This window comes from Neolamprologus multifasciatus, chromosome 20 (assembly GCF_963576455.1).
Source record: "Neolamprologus multifasciatus chromosome 20, fNeoMul1.2, whole genome shotgun sequence".
Taxonomy (NCBI): domain Eukaryota; kingdom Metazoa; phylum Chordata; class Actinopteri; order Cichliformes; family Cichlidae; genus Neolamprologus; species Neolamprologus multifasciatus.
The window spans coordinates 2,989,868-3,001,050 of NC_140458.1; the positions used below are offsets into that span (position 1 = coordinate 2,989,868).

The following is an 11,183-nucleotide window of genomic DNA, read 5'->3' on the forward strand; positions in this document are numbered from 1 at the left end:
GAGCAAACACGCTTGTTACTCTGGAGATGACGATTCTTGTTAAGGAGGTAACAACGCATTGAGCCTTTTTTTTCTATTAGGCACAAAGTAAATATGTGTTCTGCTGTATTCAATTCAATTTATTAAACAACCCAAATCACAACAGCAGTTGACTCAAGTTGCTTTATATTGTAAGGTAAAACCCTGCAACACTACAGAGAAAACAATCAGGTAACCCTGTATGAGCAACCACATGACAACAGTAGGAAGGAAAAACTCCCTTTTAACAGGAAGAAAACCTCCAGAAAGTTGAATATTTTAAGACTGGTGTCTAGGATGAGACAGCCTCAAGTGGCCACTAGAAGAACTACAGTTTCTGGGAACTTCCGCAATGGTTTCCGTCAGCACCTCCTAACGTGTGTGGTCATTGTCATAGCAATGCTTCTAAGCAACTGTGCCGAGTCAGTCTGAGTACTGATGGAAATGGGGCTTTTCTGTTACGTAACGATCTCCAGTGAGGATGAGAAGTGACCAGGGTGCACCATCTGTGTAGTCATTCAAAAACAGCTACTGTACTGATAAATGCAACTTGAGACACAGCAGCTGTGATATTACAAACAGCTGACTCCTTAGAAAGACTTTCAGTAAAACCAATCACACCTGCCTGTCACTCAAAGTGGCCACACCCTTAATGAAGCATAGCTTTGATATTGTTGAGCAATGCATGTGTCATTAAAACTGTAACGTGAAACCAAAACTGCAGTTTTGAGCAGGTCTGAGGTTGCTTCCTGTTCAGCCCTCTGAAGGTGCAGCTTGGCAGAGACCAAAACCTGAGCTAAAAGTTTGGTTACCTTCCCTTTGAAGGTAACCAAACACACTCACAAAGGTTCATCTCGGTTAAAAAGTCAAAATAAAGGAAATGTCAGAGAATCCCAAACGTATCTGAACTTCATGCTCGGGGGTAGAATGGATGAAATTTCATGGAAATCCACTTAGAGTTTGTTCAGGTATTGGTTTGGAGGCTTAAAGGAGACCGGACAACAAATCAAAGAGAAACAAAGTGAATAGAAGATAAATTACATGAAGAAAGAAAGAAGTGAGGAAAGTGGAGAGCGGTGGTGTAATCAGACCTCAGGCTGTTTCCTCTCAATTACAGCCTCCCACACAGCTCACAGTGAGTCTATATAAAGACATGTACATCTCTGATACTGCATGTGTGTGTGTGTGTGTGTGTAAGAATGTCTGGATGTGTGTGTGCGTGTGTGTGTGTCTTGCCGCAGTGCCACATCTCTCTCCTCCCACTCTGAAGCTAAAAACAAACGCAGCGGCTTTCATTACACACGCTAAGAGTCCAATCAATACTCAGAGGCCTCTGGGGCCACAGTGCACTCTGAGTGTGTGTGTGTGTGTGTGTGTGTGTGTGTGTGTGTGTGTGTGTAGTTAAGTCCGTTTAACGCAGCAAGCCTGAAGCTGATGTGAGTTCAGGTTGTTGCTGTTTGTCCTGCACTGCTTATTAAAGATGGATGTGGCCATGACAGCGAGGCCTCAGACGTGACGACTGAGGGGTGCACGCCGATGTCTCAGCAACTTGCCAATCACAAGGTAGCCCCGCCTTAAAGCTGTGTTTGTCATCCTTCCGGATACTAATGTGGACGTTTATTCACAAAACAAACATGGTGTTACTTTCAGCAGAATTTAAAGCTTGTTACAGAGACCGTGAGCTCATCAGAAAAGTCTTTAGTGAAATCAAACATGAAGCGAGCAGTGAGGTCGTTTTCCTGTTGAGTTCAGTCTGATTTCTATACAACCACAGAAATCGCCCCCTGCTGGCCATAAGAAAGAATGCAGAAGAATGATGTGTTAAACAAGACGTCATAGTTTGGTCCCGCCCACTAACAGGTGCCATGATGAAGAAATATTACACGTCATTCACTGTCAGTGGTCTTTATATTACACCTGATCGGTGTATTTGTGTTGCTCCGCGTCTGAGTTTCCCCGTCAGGGTGGTGTAGTGGACAACTATGGACTCTCTGTCCACTTTTCCAGTAACTTTCCGCTCTGATGCTTCTGCACACCTCTGAGGTGAATCACAGAACACACAGGAAGCTGTCCGAGCATCTCTGAGAAGATGACTGAATCTGAAATCAGCAGTTTAGCAGATTATGGTTCAGTTCATTCATGGTTTATTTGCTTGAATTTGCCAATGATGCGTTCAGTGTCCTCCACTGTGATGCAGCTAGCGTCTACTGTGGAGGACTACTGCGTGTGTGTGTGTGTGCAGCTGATGCATTTACTTCTTTCCTCCTTATCTCTGATGATGACCTCAGTTTCATTTTCTTTTCCTTTCTGTAATGTTTTACTTTATTGCTCTCCCTTTATTTTCTGCTGATGCATTCATCAGCACGCAGTTCCTTCTTACGTTATGTTTGCAGTCTGTTGGTTGTGTCGGTGTTTCCTCTCACGACCATATGGTGATGTGTTCACAGACTTGCTGGTTTCTTGGCTGTGTGCTGTGGTGATGCGTTTACTGTTCATCCTCATGATGTCCACTGACTGTTTATGGTGCATCATTTACTAACATCCTGTGATGCATTTAAGACCTCTGTTGTGGAGACGGATTCTGTATCGCACACACACACACACACACACACACACACACACACACACACACACACACACACACACACAGCCAGTCTATATTTAGCAGTCTGCTGCAGGAGAAAACTCGTGAATTTTTTAAACTCTGTAAACCGACTTCCTCCTCCCTCTCCGTGTAACTGTCGCACCCTCATTCAGATATGAGGGGATCTCCACGGCGAGCCCCTGGTTTCCCGAAGCAAAAAGAGAGTCCAGTTACATAATCGCCCCGACCTCACACACGTCTCTGCATCTGGATTTGTGAGGACGTTCCCCGACACCCTCAAACCAAAAGGTTTGTCTTTTCACCTGAGGAGCTTCAGCCTGTCCGCTTCCATCTCATCAAGTCTTCAGTCTGACTACTTATCAAACATCCAATAATAAGTTGATCCTACAGTCTGCAAATCTTTGTTCTGTGGCATTGTTATGAATGAAAGTCTGACTTTGGAAATGCCGGCGTGGACTACGTTTTACTCAGGAAACAGCAGTGCTCGAAAAACTGAAGTTCCCCAAATGGCCAGTTGAGGCTGGCATCAATAGTTGAAATGTTCAACTTTAGAGCAGAATTAAAAGGTTTGCAGTCTGCTACAAGAATAGCTTTTGGTCTTCATAATTAATATTACTTTTCATAATAAAAGTGCAGTCATAACTCACCTGTGTGTCACAGCTGGGAGCAAAGACAAGCCCAACCTGGATAAACGGGAAGCTCCGTTTATCCAGGTGACCCGTCTCCTGGTGACCCGTTGGGGGAAATGGTTTGAATTAAGTAAGCGTGTGTGAGTAATAATTAAGTGCATTATTAGAGGCGTGGCCACTTTCCATTAGGTCTCACCTCTGCTATTCAGCTTTGTGTGTGGTCAGTTCGACAAATGTCTCTTCCACACTTGGTGAATGAAGTTCTAGTGTTTTAGTACTAAAATATTACCACTAATCAGCAGGTATCTGTATCTGAGTCTGTGAGCCAACCAAGATGAAACCCTCCATGTTACACTCTTAAATATGCTCTCTTCTGTCTCCAACTCCACTCAAATTGAGGCTTCAAACTTTATGATGTCACAGTGGCTACATCCAACGTTTGTGTAACGCATGAGCCTGTCGAGGTTAAACGGTAGATCAACCCTGGGAGTACGCCTGCTTCATGTCTGTGAAGCGGTCTGCATGACTCCCACTCGCACTTCTACTCTGCATGGGGCTTTTATTTTGAAATCTGAGCACATTCTTTATTCTGTTCCTCTGTCTGACTTCGTGCCCTTGTCGTCCGCTCTGTGCAGCCCTTCAATAAAAAATAAACCCAGCACTATATTTTTCTTCAGTGAGTAGCTGGGCGCCGTTGGCACTTGGTGCTGTGACACATCTGATGAGATTGAGACCGAAATCTTGACGTGTATTTCTAAAGTGAACCTCAAAGAAAGAAAAAATAAGAAGAGTGAGTTTGCACTTTTTACCCAGATACTCAAGTCCTCTAATCTCTACAATGGAGATGGAGAGTGTAAAGTTCATGTAACCCATAGCAACAAAACAGACAGTTTATAGGACCCTTTAAGTTTCTTTGAGCATTTTAATGCAAACGATCACCAGAAGATAACCTTCCTCTCCTCATCTCTCTGCTACTGTTTCACCTCCTCATCTTATCTCCTCCCCTCATCGCTGTCATCTTCATCTCATCTCCTCTCATCTCTTCTTTCACTTCCTGTCCTCTGGGCCTCAGGTCCTTTCATCCTTTTTCTCTCCTCCTGTCATTTCTATTTTTTATTCCGTCCTCTCTTCTTTCACTTCCCAGTGTCTCCTTCCTTTTTTGCAGTTTGTCCTTCTTTTGAAAAACATTTAGTTACAGTGATAATTACTGCGAGGAAGAGTTTAGGAAACGTTACTAATAATGAGGCAGTGATACACACGATTAGGGAGCAAAGCATCAATAACACTGTTGGATCCAAATATAGGCCTAAATGTAACAACTGAACAAAATCAGAATATGATTAATATGTGAGAAAAGAGGGAAGCCGGAGTATCGGAGAGAACCCGTGAGAACCACAGCGTCACCGTGCTGCCTCTATAAAGTTAGAAATTCATGAAAATGTGAAGATTAAAGTCACAAAGTTAGTAGAAAACAAATGTTTCTTATTGAAAAACTGCAGGTTCAGATCAGTGTCATCAAAAAACGAATAGTTAAAAAGTTTGAGAGTAAAGTTGGTGACGAATCAGAGAAATACAGCTCTCGGGCTGTCGGCCTCCCTCTGAGGTTTCCTTTTAATTAAAACTCATCACTTTCTCCCCTTCAATTAACCCACAGCCTGGCCAATCAGCCGCTATCTCGTTAAGGTGGACCCCGTCTGCGCTGAGCGGTCACCTCTTTAATCCGCCTCTCTCTGCGGGACAGGAAGCGCCCGAGAGCTAATTAGTGCTGAGCCAGGCGGCATCTCCCTGCAGAGAGCCGCGAAGCTCGACCTCCATCTCCAAACTTTACTGGGAACACAAAGAGTTGGATTCTGAAAAAAAAGGAAACGGCGAGGATTGTGGGATGGCAGAGAGGGCGGAGTCTGCCCTCCTGTACGTTTGTCTGATGAGTGAAACTTCCGAAGAAACCGAACTTCATTCAACTTTTAGAAGATTTTAGCTGATCCTCAAACACGTGGTGCCAGAACTCAGACTCCTTCCTAATCCAGGACTTAGACAGAGCCCTAAATCATTTCAAAATAATAATTCTTCAGTTATTTTGATCAGGACTGTCCAGTTCTGTTGCAGCTAAAGAAGAAAACTAACACTTTTTAACTTCATGCTGCGTCACTGATTAAACTAAAACACCTGTGTGTGATTTTCCTACAGCATCCTTCAAAGCCCGGCTCCTCCCTTTCTCCTCTTCACTCCTCTGTTTCTTATTTTTCCGTCCATTTATCTTAATTTCAAGGCCTCCCAAACTTGGTCAGACACTGCTGCTAAATTATGGGAGACTCCAAAATTAGGATTTTATTCAACATGATGATTCATATTATTCATAACAAGCGTCAGGCACTTTATACTTTAAAAATATATGGATTTCATCGAATTTAAAAATTAATTCAAAAGGCAAACAGATAAAATATAAAGTCTGGGGTAACAGGGGAGACAGGGTTGTACCGGGGGTGAAGATCATGGTAAACGAACCAGTCTTTCGTCACACACTCCGATGTATATCAGGGGCAAATTGAGATCTTGCACAAGTATAACTTTGACACATGCACAGGACGGGATCCATCCACTCCCTCCACGACCTGGTCGACCACCTGAGCCGCCCGATGTCTGTGAGACAGATACCAATCACAGTCACAGCGAGCTGCAGCCAACAACCAACCTTTGTCTCCAGATGGGCAAAAACAACTGAGAAACAGACGGCTGCAGGCAACCAGATCATCCTCCACAGATTAACCTTCAATATTTTACAATGTTTACTCTTTGCAACATCTCACTTTTAGGTGGTAACAGCTGGTGACCCCTCAATGACCCCACAGAGAGTTTTTGTGCTGTTTTACAGTCTTTAAACTTCAGTCTGGTAGGACTTCTCAACACTGGATGAATTTAATAATATTAGAAAGGTTTAGTCTGGACTGATTGTTGGAACAAAGAGTGGAAACTAAAGAGAAATACGCCTTTGGTTTCTTTTTGAGCTGCTTTATCAAATGCCACCACTGAGCCCTGTTAGAAATGGGGCGCGCCTGATAAGATCCGCTTTCATATTCACTGGCAGGCAAAGTCGTAACTGAAACTAAAATCTGATAAAGTGTCCAGGCCTAATCAGCACCACCAGTCGTCCTGCACGTTTGACGGCATGAAGGAGAATTCTGCGTTCAGATCACCAAAATCAAGCTTTGAATTAAAGGCAGTAAAATGTTGGAAAAATAGAGCCGAAAAAAACCCCGAACACGTGATCATCATGTTCAGACAGTATTTTTTTTTAGATCACATTTCGTCATAGTTACAATAATTAGCGTCATGATCATGATCAGCTTCATAAATAGATCAGTTGATTTTTCATACAGTTAGAAGTCATATCGCAGCGTTTATGTACAGATTTAAACATTACAAACAAAAAGCTCCATCCGAGTCCCTGTCCAGCACATAGACCAATCCCAGTGGATCAGGTTAGTGCCATCTTTGAAGCAAAAGTGGAAAAAAAAAAGATCTGATTGTGGTGCAGCTCAACTGTTGAGTGATCATTTTGGGGAAATTTTCAGTTGCTTAACGTTTGGTTTAAACACCCTTGAGCTTAAGATTTGAAAATCCTTAAAGCTGCACCAGAAACAGCTCGAGTTTTCCTCCCACATGTTGACATTTTAAACTCCTAACATCAGATGGTGCTGGATATGTGCTGCAGTGTACCCAAAAAACAAACAAACAAACAAAAAAACAAAAGCAGTGATATACAGGCAGTTATAACATAAAACACAAAATCTGTTAGAAGCATAATGTCCAGGATATAATCACAGCCCAGTTAGATGGAGCTAGCCTGGGGCAGAGTATAATCCAGGGCGTAGTCAGGGCCCATGATCCAGAGTCCAGAAGAAACAAAGGCAAAGCAAAAAAGAAGTGTCTGTCACTTCCTGTCAGATTTCACGAAACAGAAATAAATGCAACGATACAGTCAAAGTCAGTGAACATTATAGAGCAGGAAATAGACCCACCCTGCAGAAAAGCAAAAAAAACCCCTGAAAACTGTCTTTGTTGTGTGCCATTTGGTGACTCCGGTAAAGAGGGAAGTATTCAAACTGATAATAGTGCAAGAAATGTTAGAGCTCTTTTCATCCAGGATATAGACACGGACCACACCAAGACAGTCATTTAGCTTTTGTTGAACCATTGTGGAGCCCAGGCTGCGTCACGCTAATTAAAGCTGTGCAGATTTTTCCTTGTCCAGCTTTTACTGATTGCTGTTTGTCATCAATGATGTTTTTAAACCAGGTTTTATCCAAAGTAACCGACTAAAACAAAGGGAAACATAATCACCAAATCTGGTGTTTTAATATTTTAGCGTTTCAGTTTTTATTTCTCGGAGATGTTATTTTGATAAAAGCCATCGAAACACCGAAACACTAGGTTAGACAAAAGAAACTGTGTCTGAAAATCCAGCTATTAGTCTAAGCCTGGATCCCTTTGCCATGCCTGATGAATTTGAATGACTGTTCTGGTGGCGAGCGCTGAAACACACAGGAGACCATTTTGCATCCTAAAGTGTATAAAAAGCAATAAATAAAGGCTGGGACGCAAAATAGCTGCACAGAGAACCTGTGACGCCTAAGACATTTCACACTGTGAACTCCTGGACGTAGCCACAGCCCAACACAGACAGATAAAGCAACTCTTAATTAATCTAAAGACACAATCAGTTAACGTGTGACACCAGCTGACAGATTAACAGGAAGTTTAACGTGAACATTTGTAGGTAGTCTTTATTTTTTCTGGTGGTTATGTTAAATCTGTTAAAGCAAACAAGCGTTCCTATGGAATTAAGTTCTTTTAGAAAAACACTTAATAAGAAGTGTTTTTGTTTTTTTTAGTGTCATCACAGTTTCACTGTAACCTGTAAAACTTGAGTTTCACCAAAGAAAATGTGATTAAAGCTGCAACAGCTGGTGGGTTATCGCTCATTCTCTGGTTGAAACTGCTGAAAAAGTCCAAAGTAAGTATTTTATTTTGAAAGCTCAGTTGCTGATAAACAGCTAGCCTCGTACTACTTTCCTGGCCTAGTTTCTGTGGTGTCTTTGACGTCATTCACCTCAGAGTCTACGGTCTGCTCTGGAGGTCTGTTGGTGGTTAGATGGTCATTGCCACTGTGACGTCACCCACTGATATAAAAGTCGTGAACGCATCTGGACGAGAGTTTGAACGACATAGAGGACACCACAACAGAGACCTGACCACCATGCAGGCAGGAAAGACAAGGCAGTGGTGAACTGAATTTTCAGAATAAAATACGCAAATACTGCTTCTTTACATTTTTTTTTTTTTGGGGGGGGGGGGGGGGTACTCAGGTGTCATGATGACCTCATAAAAATCTTGCATTTGGTTCCCTAAGAAGATCAAAAAGGTCAGCTGACAGCATAGACATAGCCCACATACTCAGTAATGTTCTTTAGCAGACGGGACATGATCAGATCACAACAGAGTTACTGCATACAGGAACCAATGTCAGTCATTTAGGATAAGCGTCCTTCAGGATATAGCCAGGCCCTGACAGACAGACAGAGTGTTAAGACATAAAGCAGAAACCAGTGAAAGCAAAGATTTACAGACAACAGAAAGCACGAGTCTGTTATAATGTGACCACTGCAGGTCGTAGCCAGGACTCAGAGCAGACTGAGCAGTGCGGTCTAATTACAGTACATTCAACATAGACGTACATGAGTTGAGGCCAGCTTTTAATATCCTCAGTGTTTCCATTCAGTGTCTTCTTCTACGCCTTTAAAAAGTACTGCTTCCTCCAGGCTGAAAAGCATGACATGGACATTATTTCAGCATTTAGTCACAACCCAGGACGCAGGCTGAAATGGTGAAAACATAACAGCTTCAGGCAGTAGTCAGAGCCTACAGCAGGTCTTAGCGCAGAGATGGGGTAAGGAAGAAAACTTGGTTCCAGGTGTTAGCCTGAGCCTTCCAGCTGAGGTGAATGGTAGTGGTGAGATGGAAGTGACTGCATGGATTAATCCAGGTGATAGCCTCATCCTGACCCAGCAGCACTGCTACCGGGACTGCTCTCTTTACTGATACGAACTAATTCCTGGGACAACAGCTCCAGGTCCTGCAGAAAACAGAAAGAAAATGTTTATATATCAACAGCTTTACAGCCCATCTCTGAAACAGCAGCGCCCGCTTTTGGATAAAATCTTACTCTGAACATGAAGACCAGGAGATCAAATCTTTTATCATTTAATTCATCTGCAGCTAAAAGAAAATAACAGCAGAGCCCAGACTATAGTCTGAATCACAAAAGTGAATTATTACAAACCTATAAGCTACAAATTTGTGAACTCAGTAATTGAAAGGATTTCAAGCAAGTGCCTCAAGTTAAACATCATTTTGTAATTTACAACATGTGTTACTAACAGCTGAAGTACGCTCACTGTACTTAATAAGACACATTTCATGGAAAAAGGTTGTTCCATGATTAAAGCCACTGATCTGTGCTTGAACGCTCTGAAAACTGAATTTTCTCTCAGCTGATTGATCAGATATGTAGCCATTTTATTTTGAAAGGGATGTGGCTGGACTGGTAATCTGTCCATGATGCTAGCAGTGTCCAAGCGTTTTTTTTTCCCTTTTCATACCGCGCCCCCCTAGCAATGGCTCTGCGCCCCCCCTTAGGGGCGGGCCCCACGCTTTGGGAAGCTCTGCCCTAAACCAACTCGCTCTCTAAAAACTGATCTTAGATGCAGCAGACTTGTGGGGGGGGGTTGGGCTTCACCTGGCCGAATTTTTCGATTACTTTTTGAAGTCGTCCTTGGCTGTGCATCTTTCTCCTGTTTGTGCTCTCGTTTCTAATCCAACACAACATCTGCTTCCTCCGTTTTTGTCGGAACTGTAAGCTGGCAAACAGCTGGTGGATAGATTACTGCCACCTTGTGGTGGTAGTGGTACACTACATGCACAAGACAGATCGGACAGACGTCCGTAAAAACGTAAAAAAAATTATATTTTATGACAAATTTTTTGCATAAGCTTAAGCTTTGTAAGCTATTTTATTTTTATTCAAAAACCATGAACATCCCCATTTATGGCTGATTTAGACTTCTGAGCGAATCTTTGTACAACTTCACCTTCGCCGTGTGTGTGTGTGTGTGTGTGTGTGTGTGTGTGTGAGAGAGAGAGAGAGACTTCCTGGTGTTTTCCATGCAGTTCCAGCCACGATAGAAAAAAATAATATGTCAGGACTTTTCCCCGATTTTTTGTTGTAGTGTGTTTTTTGTTTCTTTTTCAAAGTCAAACGTGTTTGTCCCTGAAGTGTTTCCACATCTTTGGACTCACGCCTGATACTTTCCACGATCTCCCTCTCGGAAGATCTGACATTTGAAAGAGTGATGATTATTCCTTATGCTGAGACAATGATTGATATTCTCTCAGTGATTCATTCAAACCTGCGGTGAAATGGTATATGAGGAAAAAGCATAGGAGGAATCAATGTTACGGAACAGGCCGATCACAGCAGTGGCGTCGACGTGGCGTGCTGTTACACTTTCATCAAAGCGCCCGTCAGGGTTTTAGAGGCGTTTCTGGTTACGATGTATGCACAGCACAGATCGCTACACTTGCTGTTACTGCGTGTGTGTAATTGTTTGTGTGAGATAACAGCGAGTGGTAGACCACGGACATTCGCTGTTTTGGCGATAACCTCGCACTGGGGCAAAGTGGTTTGGATGAGAACCATCAACTCTGAGTCTGAGCTGATGGTTCTTAGCTGGAAAAGGGTGGAGTGACCAGAAACCAAATTTGGACCCATCTCTTCCAAGCAGTTACAGGCCAATATCAAAATTACCATTGGTGTCAAAGATCTTAGAAAAAACAGTTGCAGAACAACTTAACAACTTTTTGGAAAAGAACAA

At 42.7% G+C, this 11,183-nt stretch overlaps 1 protein-coding gene across 6 annotated transcripts in view; it reads right to left on the reverse strand.

Moving 5' to 3' along the window:
* Positions 1–6,521: 6,521 nt before the first annotated feature.
* gripap1 (GRIP1 associated protein 1) overlaps positions 6,522–11,183 on the reverse strand; it is a 52,131-nt gene continuing 47,469 nt past the window's right edge. For all 6 annotated transcript variants that reach the window (XM_085146028.1, XM_085146027.1, XM_085146025.1 and 3 more), the window contains one exon: positions 6,522–9,385. In XM_085146028.1, coding sequence (XP_085002154.1) covers positions 9,305–9,385 — 81 coding nt within the window. In that variant the 3' untranslated portion in view covers positions 6,522–9,304. The remainder of the gene's footprint in view (positions 9,386–11,183) is intronic.